This window comes from Condylura cristata, unplaced genomic scaffold (assembly GCF_000260355.1).
Source record: "Condylura cristata isolate star-nosed mole 26May11 unplaced genomic scaffold, ConCri1.0 scaffold00002, whole genome shotgun sequence".
In the NCBI taxonomy this organism is placed as follows: domain Eukaryota; kingdom Metazoa; phylum Chordata; class Mammalia; order Eulipotyphla; family Talpidae; genus Condylura; species Condylura cristata.
Window position 1 is genome coordinate 43,811,742 of NW_004567103.1, and position 10,540 is coordinate 43,822,281.

The following is a 10,540-nucleotide window of genomic DNA, read 5'->3' on the forward strand; positions in this document are numbered from 1 at the left end:
AAGAAATTTGTTTCATCTGTAGTTCTATTATTCATGAGCCTGCAAAAGTCAAGTTCATAAGAACAATGTGTTCATAATAATCTGTATTTCTGGATATGTTTGTTTTGACTAGCGAAAATTTCCATCAAAACTGGTGAGGGCACAAGTTATTAATTTATCATAGATCTTCAAAATTAGATGACACTTTAATGTGTGATTCCTTTTATAAGCAGAACTCTATGGTTTTGCTTTTAAATTTTTTACTTTGTAAAGTAAGGAAAATAATCGTAAAATTGAGGTTTCATTGAAGGGCACAGGTGTTATTACTGAGCAAATTTAGTCACTTTTAAAAGTTTTAAAATACTTGTTAATAGTTTCTATAAATAATGTGCTATAGTAAAACTCGATTACAGTAAAATACTACGGCATATACCTGAAGCAGTTGCTGCCTGTTAATGCCTTGACCTTGGAAAGCTATACACAAAAAGATGGCATCATAAAACCGTGCAATTCCTATGAATATGTATGTGCTACTTGATAATAATGAATGTGGTACAGTCATGCATGCACTACAAGATAATGTTGTGCCCTTTTTTGTCTACAGGTTGATAAAAATTAAAGAGTGGGTGGACAAGTATGACCCAGGTGCCTTGGTCATTCCTTTTAGTGGGGCCTTGGAACTCAAGTTGCAAGAATTGAGTGCTGAGGAGAGACAGAAGTATCTTGAAGCGAACATGACACAAAGGTTAATTAGCATTCATTTTCCCTACACTTTATTATCAACTATTTCCTTGCAGTAATTTAATTGCTTGCGCTGATAGAATAATAAATGACAGAGTAATTACCATTATAAAGAGGGAATCTTCTCCTTTCTTTACCATGAGACAGAGTGAAAAGATTTATTTTAAATTAAGTTTTTAACTGTCATCTGTCATCTCCGTACAGTGTTTTAATTATAACATAGGTATTAGTTATGTATATTTTTGAGAAGGAATGATCGCCAAAACTCTTTCGTCATGTTCAGTGGGGGAGGGGAAAGGGTGAATCAGTTGCCTTCATTTTTTCTAAGTAACAGTAATAAATTGTTTAAACGTTAGATTTCAATCAAATAATTTTGCTTTCATGATCCATGTTCTGGGAATAATTAATATTGGACAAAAGTAGTCATAGAATGAGTTGATCTAATTTTTTTTTATATAGTAAATGATTCAGTGACATATTCAGATTACTATGATTAAAACCAATTTTAGAAGGGACTTTTTAGAAATAGCTGTATACTTTCTGGTCTCTTGGGATTATAAAAGATGAGTGTCATTTACTAATACCATTCTTCAACATTTTCTGATTAAAATGAGTAATTTTAGCTCTATATTGATCTCTGGCATAGTCAACTTACATGTTGAGTGAATTTGTTTCATTTTATTTCAGTGCTTTGCCAAAGATCATTAAGGCTGGGTTTGCAGCACTCCAACTAGAATACTTTTTCACTGCAGGCCCAGATGAAGTGCGTGCATGGACCATCAGGGTAAGATTCATACTTATTCATCAGCTATATCCAGTTCCACACTATTGAATTCAGATTGATATCACTGACTTTGAAGTTTGTCATGGTGGCGGTTAGCTAGTCATTACAGATGAGGTTTTTGTCCAGGATAACTTTAATTATTTGTGAGCTGCTGAACAGTGAAAGTGGAGCGGCATTGATTGAGGCAGGTAACAATTGATTCTGCCTATTACATAGTCTGAATTTCTTCATCCTGTAGAATCTGTCTACCCTCCTCCTGTGGTCAGAGATAAGACGCACCAGTATTGTGCTTGCTTAATCTGTGTGACTGGGTTTGTCTGCAGTGAAATTGATGTTGCTTTTCATTTTGTATTCGCTAAGTTTGTTTGGGTTGCGGGTGGTTCTTTCCTCCTTTGCTTTGCTCGGATTACATTTTCAGCAATAAAAGCAATATGACATCATTATGCTCTTCATAGATACACAGTTGGGCTCAAGAGCTAAACTCAGTGTGTAATAATTCATGCCTTTTTCATCTGAATTCATAGAAATGGTGTTTATTTTTTGTAATGTTATATATTCAGTTTTTCTTCTTTAAAATTGTGGCTTGTATTGTAAATATTGGTGTATACTGATTATATCCAGAAAGAATGACTAATTTATTCCCAGAGGACAATAGAAACTGAACTGTAATGGTTTCCTTTTGGATGTAAATATATTATAATTTGGTAGTTACTATTGAAAAAATATTTTGAAATATCTATAGTTCCAAATATAGTTACTAAATATAAAAATGATGTCAGAACTTTTAGAAATACTCACTATCTTATTTGGTCTTTTATTATGTTTTTTTCATTTATGTTACATGATAAATTTTATTGCTGCTTTGATTTCTGTTTTCACTGACTGCTGTAATTTATTGTTGCATTCATTTTGATTTAATATGATGGGGCATGGAGGCCGTTTGACATAATTTTAAATGCGTTCTCTGGATGTGAGATTTACTTTTCTTTTATCTCTTCTCCCCTTTATAAAAAAATGTTTGACTTCCAGCCAAGGTCCTTTTATATAGACTGAAAACATAATGTCAAAGCAAATCTGAGTTGGTAAACAAATTGCTAGGGCTTATTTTTACTATATACCATAAAACCTTAAAACTTACAAAGTTAAGTATGTACAGCAGGAAAAATAACACGTTCTGGACTTGAAAATGTGAAAGCCGATTTATCTAAAGACTGATTGTAAGTATCCGTGATTTAATGTGCAAAGATATTTAGTCAGGTAAGCATCAGTGAGTAGCCATATTAACCCAATACATCTTTTATTGTAAAAACTGTGCTTTATAGTGTCAGGCTCCTTATCACTTTAACATGCTTTATTAAGCAGCCTTTAGGTCACCATTATTTCTCAAATTTCTTTCCATGGTTGTGTGTTTCTGAATGTATGTCCTTGTAATTTAACATATGGAGTAATTATAAGACATATTTCTCTTACTATGTCAACTTGAATTTTCCTTCATGATGATTAGGAGGCAGAGTGTATTATGTAAAATATCTCAAAAATTAATGAGAATTTCATAATTATCTGCTGAATGTGGATTATGTGATTTGTTGAAAATCAAAAGTCCCTTTTTGTATTGATTTTTATATGTCCCTTACATGAGCTAAAATTTTAAAGGCCTTTTATCTTTTTAAAACCTTTGATAATTCAGCTTGAAAGATACTTTAAAATCCTTATTTTTCTCTTCTGTAAAAATAGAAAATCGAAATGAAGCCTACACCAAAAGCAGACTACTGCATCTAAATCAATAAAACTGGATAACTGTTAGGAAAAACAAAGCTATGCTTCTTTAATATTTTCTGATCAGCTAAATCTGCTGTGTAGAGAGTGCCCAGTATTGAAAATATACTGCTTGAGTACCTGACATCTTAACTGACAGTAAACTAAGTTTAAGTTGAGCCTAACTACGTATCCGATGAAAGAAACTCTATGCTTATGGTTATATTAAATACAATTAGTTTTTTGGTTTTTCTTTTCAAAGAAAGGGACGAAGGCTCCTCAGGCTGCAGGAAAAATTCACACAGATTTTGAAAAAGGATTCATTATGGCTGAAGTAATGAAATATGAAGATTTTAAAGAAGAAGGTTCTGAAAATGCAGTCAAGGTAAAGAAATAGTTTCAAGTTTCATCTCTTATGATTTTTACAGATACAAAAATCCTCAGAATAAAAATGGTTGATAACTAAATGCCTTTTAAGCCATGTGGTCTAAAATAACATACTAAAATTGTCAGGACTTAGTGTTATTTTCAACTGATTGAAGAGCTGTAGGTGTTTATATGCTTTTAAACATTTTTTTAAATGTGTGGTTTGGTGGTATTTTTATGGTATTTTTCTAAAACTGAAAATAAAATCAATAAACTAGTTTTAAGAAATTATAAATAATATCAATGAATTTGTTCACTGAAGGCCAATGAATATGTGTACTTACTGCATTGGAATATTTTAAATAGAAGTAACATTTATATGCTTGTGATACATGCAAAGGATAGAAATTTAGTTAAGTAAAATTTTCTCTTGCTAAAACTTCATGGGTTTTTTGTTTTGTTTTTTAAATCTCTGGGAATTTGATTTGCTTTCTCAACACTAGAGGGCAGGTCCAAAGTTGTGCTTTATTCTAGCTAATAAGTATCATTGATTTACAGCCACTTAAAGTGAAGCAACGCTATATATGAGTAATAAGTGTTTTTTCCAAATGTATATTGTTGCAAGCTAATTTCATTTGTCTTATTGGGTTTTACTAAGCAAAAATCTAGTAGGTATAAATCTCTAATCTATAGTTATGCCAGGTGATTAAACTGACAATATAGAAAGGTTCCTTTATCTTTTATTTAATTTGATATTTTAAGATGACCATAGAAAATTATAAAGACTGTAAAGTGGTCTCTTGTGTTTATTATTCATAATTTGAAAGCAATGCAAGGAAGTTTAGTTTGTTCTCATTGGTATCATTGGAAAGATCACTCTGAACAGCAGAACTTTGACAGAACTCCAAGTAGAAAAGGGGGGAAATCGTAGCATAATTGGTTCATTGTAGAATGAAAAGCCTTCTTTAAAAAAAAAGAAAGAGTGAGAAAAGTTAGTTTACAACTAAGCAAAGTCATTAACTTTTGGGTGGTACCTGTATCAGTAGATAGGCATGTAAATATTGAAATTGAGCTTTGTCTGGGATACCAATTAGACTTTTAAAAAATCTCAGATTATTTTTCAACATGCCAGTACAGTTAAAAGCAGTGTACATTATGTAAAATATTGGCAAGTATGTGTTTGTGTTTTTGTTTTTGTTTTTTCATAGAGTGAAGATAATTAAGAGTTTTTCTATTACTGGGATTCAGAAGTCAGATTTTTTATGCTCTCACATGATAAGCTTGTTTTACCAATCCCTAAATGTGTGTCTGTTTTAATGAACTTGAAAGATACATAAATTATGATTATGACCACTTCCTTTACCAGTGCAGAGAAAGTTTATAAAATTCAATAAAGCAATATTTCCTGCTTGTAGAAATCCATAGCACTACCTGAGAGATTTTGTACTATAAATTGGAAAAGGTTAATTTCTGACTTTCAGTCTAGAACATTATTAAGTATTATATGTGGCTTTCAATCTTCAAAACATTTCAAAATTTGAACTCCAAGTAAAATAAAATACTTATAAATTGCTTTATGCTACCTTATTCAACAAATATTTAATTGCATATTATCAAGTAGGTTTTAGGCTTGAGAGCAAGATTGTGTATATATGTATGTATGTATATGTATTTCTAACACCAGTCAGCATAACTAATTTAATGCCAGGGCTGTGAACTATATACTGAATAGCTCTGTGTGGGCTTTGTAGTCTACAGGGATATCACATTATTAGCAATCATATCTGCTTAGGCAAAGCTGGCTTCTACAGATGGCTGCTTTCAAGTGCAAATGAACTGGTTAGACGTGTCTTGTTTAATACATACTCAAGATTCACAAATGGGTATTGATTTTTTTTCAACCAGTGTTTCTGATAGCAGTGGAAATGGATTAAATGGTCTCTAGAGAATTTAAAGGAACACTGTCACCTTTAATTAATAGTAAACTTGAGTGGTAATGAAGTATATAAACTTAGATTAATATGTCATGTCAGTGTATATTTGATTTAAGTTGTCTTTATAGTTTCATAACAGTGAGCTTTAGATTCTCGAAATAATTAGCAAATGGCCTACAATACTTAATGTCTTTACAAAAATCATGTGTATGTCTGTATCTTTTAGAACATTAAGGTATTTTTGGCTTTTTAAAAATGAGTTTCATTTTAATAACACATATTATTAGTGGGTGATTGTTCATAGGTAGTCTGGATAATTGAAAATAGGCTCATTATGGCTCTGTGACCTAGTTTGTTGATTTTAGCCTCAGATGATCTTTTGAGAGTTATTTCTGATTAGTATAATTGAACTTGACTTTGAACATTCTTATCAATATTTTCAAAGGGAAATATTTAATCTTGTTGGATAAAGGTTTCATGTTCTCAAAAAAAGTCTAACGGAAGGAAAATACTGCTGAAAATATTTTCCAGATGATCCTCAAGTCCTTGCTGTTGAGTGGTTGATAGTAAGGTCACATGGGACTGTGTCAGTAATGTGCCATGTTAAGCATAGAGGCTGAAGAGCCTGTTGCGCTTAGGGTGAAGTGTGTATGCTGTGTGTTGGAGTGAACCTGGGTCTCTGAAATCACCACAGTTGCACTTCTCCACTTGCATACCAGCAGGTGGAATCAGTGGCTTTGCTGACTAATTTGCTGTCTTTGCAGTTACAACTTGGTGGAATCCTCTTATGACTAAGGCTCTTAAAGTCAGTAAACTTCTTCATGATGAAGTCTAGTGTACATCATTACAGATGGTCCATGTCAAAGCTAACTAAAACATGAGATGGAAATAATTTAAAATATATACATTACCGTTGATAACCACGATCATCCAAGAATTTCATTGGCACCTAAAACTACTTTCTTTTTAAAGATTTATTTTATTTATTTATGCATACAAGAGCTGGGGTGTATGTAGGCCAGAGTTGGTGGTGGGTAAGAGGATTCACCAGAGATAGAGTTGAGTGTAGGACAGGAGGACTGACAAAATACACTGCTGAGGGGAGCACAGGCAAGCCTTGTGTGTCAGCTCCCTGCCCAGGAATCACACTGGAGCAGCAATGACTGGTGATAGCTTGACAATGTTGAGACTTAACCCCTTGCGCCACCAGGGAGGCCCTAAAGCTATTTTAAACAAGGGCTATAGTCTTTTTTCCCTCCATGGCTTGATCTCTTTTGTTACAGTGATTTGATGGACGGTTGTAGACACTTCAGAATTATATCAAATGCAGCATGTAATAAAACTTAGTGATACTGGTATAATCACATTTATATACCAACAACTTAATGGAGAATGCATTATGATTATGTGTGTGTGTATAAAGAAAATGTAGCTTCAGAAATACTTGCTTCTCACCATGTCTGATTTTGAACTTGTACTCTGTCCTATACTTTGCTTTTTAATATGACCAAGCATATAGTACCTTTTATATCTACTCCTACCATTTTCCTTATGTATTTTCTTTTAAAATGGTAACCCATTTCCTCTATATTTCTTATTTACAGGCTGCTGGAAAGTACAGACAACAAGGCAGAAATTATATTGTTGAAGATGGAGATATTATCTTCTTCAAATTTAATACACCTCAGCAACCTAAAAAGAAATAAATTTTAGTTATTGCTCAGATAAAAGTATAACTTTCAAAAGGCATATGATTTTTTTTAATTAAACTTTCTGAAAACTGAAGGGACAAATACAGTTGGGGGGTGGGAATCTTCTACAAACAGAATTATTTTTATTTGTTTTAAAATTAAAATACTGTGTATCTCCTATGAAATGTAAGTTCACTAAATGTGAACAAGCTATACTTTTCATGTGATTAAGACCCTACTCCAAATTGTAGATGCTTTTCAGGCACCATATTACTCTCATGATACTTCATTAATCTCCATCATGTATGCCAAGCTTGACACATTTGACAGTGAGGACAATGTGGCTTGCTCCTTTTTGAATCTACAGATAATGCATGTTTTACAGTACTCCAGATGTCTACACTCAATAAAACATTTGACAAAACCAGCCTTGGTGTGTTTGGGGATGTCTGTATTGACTGCATGTGGTGTGCTGAATGCGATACGGCACCTGGTGGTTGCTGATTACAGAATTTTAAGGCATGTGTATGACACAGTAACTGGCAGTGTGGGGCAGCTGCGATTGTATCCTGAAAGTGAGTCTTTCATAGGAATCAGGAGAATAGTATGCCAGGGATTTGTCTCAAGAAAGTTAATTAATTTGTAGATGGACATTTATTGAGAGGTGGTTGCAATGATGTTACAAAGGATATAACATAGGTGACTGTGACCAAAGAAAAATAATGCTAGGGGGAAAATCGCTTCAGAATTTGAGTAATTTTTGTTGTTCTTTATGGCCATATCGTAGGAGGGTCCAGGGTTAATGTCTCTGTTGAAATTTTTGAAGTTATGGCATTTTTATGAAAACATTTCTGAATTGTTTCAATTCAGTAGTAAGTGTCAAAAGTTATCATGGATATTAAAATTACTAAAAAGATTTGATCTTGGAAGTTTAAAACTTTCTAATACTTGCTATTAAATAGTTTAGGCCAGTTCATATTTTAATATGTATTAGTTAAGCATTGTTCTAAAATTGTAGCAGGAAATTCTGAAAGAAAATGATGACACATTAGAGACCGTTTTCCATTTAATCTTCTCTTGTGATGATAGTCTCAGAGTGCTCTGTCCTTGAGCCCTCCTCTCATCTCTTATGTTATAACACTCCTGCAAGACACCCCCTCCCCCCACCCACAGCCCTGTTGTGCCCTTCTGTGATCCTACAACCAGTTCATTAGCATGCAGATTCTTACCTTTGTTTCTGTTATATTACTTTGTCACTTTAAGGATGAGGAAGTATTAAGACACACTCATATAAATTTAACTTTGACAGTTAGCACAACATAAATAATGAGGTAATTTTAAAAGAGATTTTTGGCAATACCGTCAGTTTCATAACCCTAGGCTGGGTGGGAGATTGGTTGCAGATTCCTCTGTGGATACCAGAATCCATGGACACTCAAGTCTCTGGCATAAAATGGCATTGTGTTTGCAGATGCAGAGGGCCAGCTGTGTTGGCAAAGAAAGTTTAAGAGGATTTGGTTGAGTTACAAATGTAACTTAGAAGCTTCTTAATGAGTACACTCTTTTTGATAATCAAATAATAACTTTATTTTGCTAACATGAAAATTAGTAGACTGCAGAAGAATAAAACTAGGTGGAAAAAAAAAGCTTTAAAGAACTAAACATGTATGAAACTCAGGTACCAAGTTTACTGTGAAAAATTCTTGTTATATCTTGGGGAAATGTCTGGGCTAGTGGATTGTTAGGGACTTCAGGCGTAATAGAAGAAGTCACATCTCTTGCTTTGAGTCTTCTTCAAAGTAAATTGTATAAACTCTTAAAGAAGTTTGAAATCTCATTTTAAAAACCTTTACGTTTATGTAATTTTGCTTTAAAATGTGATACGTATTGCAGAACAAAACTGTCAAGAAGTTCGTTTTGAAGTAACTGCATACATTAAGAGCACCAATTAAATGCTAAAAATGTTTAATTTGGTTAGATGTTATACAATGTTCTGTATACCTATGCTGAATTATATTACCTACAAAATTTGAGAATTCCAAGAAGTTTTACATATGGAGACCTCAGTGTATGTGTGTGTGTATACATACACTTACTGTCTATATCCTCATGTTGACATTGGTAATAATTACTATACTTTTTAGGGTTTTAATTTTTCACTTATCTATATCTACACAAAATTGTAGTTAGATGAGTTTTGACTTGAAAGAATACAGCTTGAGAAAAGTTTGTGGCAACAGTTTGCTAGTATTTCATTGAGGATTTTTGCCTTGATGTTCATCAGGGATATTGGTCTGTAGTTTTATTGTTTGTCTGCTATTGGTATCACAGTAATCTTGGCCTTATAAAATGTAGTGAAAGCATTCCCACTTAACTTTTTTAAAACATTTGAGAAGAACAGATACCACTTCCTCTTTGAAGATTTGGTAGAATTCACTGGTGAAACTGTTTGATACTTGGCTTTTATTTTTTGGGAGACTTCTGATTGCTGTTTTAAGTTCCTTGTTTGTATCTGATATGTTCAGATTTCCTACTCTATATCATATTTGGAGTTTGTATAGGTATAGGAACTTATGTATTTCTTTCAAATATTCCAATTTGTTGGTGTAAAGATTTTTATAGTAGACTCATGATTGTATTTCTAAGATGCTTTTGAAACTTGTTTTGCTTCTGATTCTATCAGATTCTCTCCCTTTTTTCTTAGTGAGTTTATCTAGAGGTTATCTTTTATTTTTCAAAGGACCAGCTTTTGGTTTCATTGATTTTTTTTTTTTTATCTACCTTTATTAATCCTTCTCTGTTCTGAATTATGCAGATAGCTTTATAAAGCTGAGAGAGCTGGCTATAGATATAGTACTTCTGTCACTGAGATGTCACCTTATGCAGACTGTTCCTTTTGTATAAGATTCTTCATATGTATAATGATTACACCAACACATGACCTTTTTTGTAAAGGACAAACTAGATTTCAAGATATTTACTAGCCATACAGTAAATACAATTTGCTAGGTAATTCCCTTTAATATCACCTAAAATTAAACATTGTTTAAAGATTTATTTATGCATACAGAACTGGGGTACAGGCCAGAGGTGTAGAGGGAGTGAGAGGATTCACCAGAGACAGAGTGGGGAACAGAACAGGCAGATAGACAAGGTACACTGCTGAGGGGAGCAGCGGCGAGACAGAAGAGGTCTGCCATGCCATTGTGGATCACTTCCGGGACAGTGGATTGAACTTGCAGTGAAGCAACTGCTGCTTGCTTGCAGTGCTGCCCTTTAACCTGTTGCAC

At 33.2% G+C, this 10,540-nt stretch overlaps 1 protein-coding gene across 2 annotated transcripts in view; it reads left to right on the plus strand.

Moving 5' to 3' along the window:
- The window catches only part of OLA1 (Obg-like ATPase 1), a 140,184-nt gene extending 132,507 nt beyond the window's left edge, over positions 1 to 7,677 (plus strand). For both annotated transcript variants that reach the window (XM_004674521.2, XM_012728922.1), the window contains exons 8-11: positions 584 to 724; positions 1,408 to 1,504; positions 3,522 to 3,644; positions 7,164 to 7,677. In XM_004674521.2, coding sequence (XP_004674578.1) covers positions 584 to 724; positions 1,408 to 1,504; positions 3,522 to 3,644; positions 7,164 to 7,265 — 463 coding nt within the window. In that variant the 3' untranslated portion in view covers positions 7,266 to 7,677. The remainder of the gene's footprint in view (positions 1 to 583; positions 725 to 1,407; positions 1,505 to 3,521; positions 3,645 to 7,163) is intronic.
- The last annotated feature ends 2,863 nt before the right edge of the window (positions 7,678 to 10,540 follow it).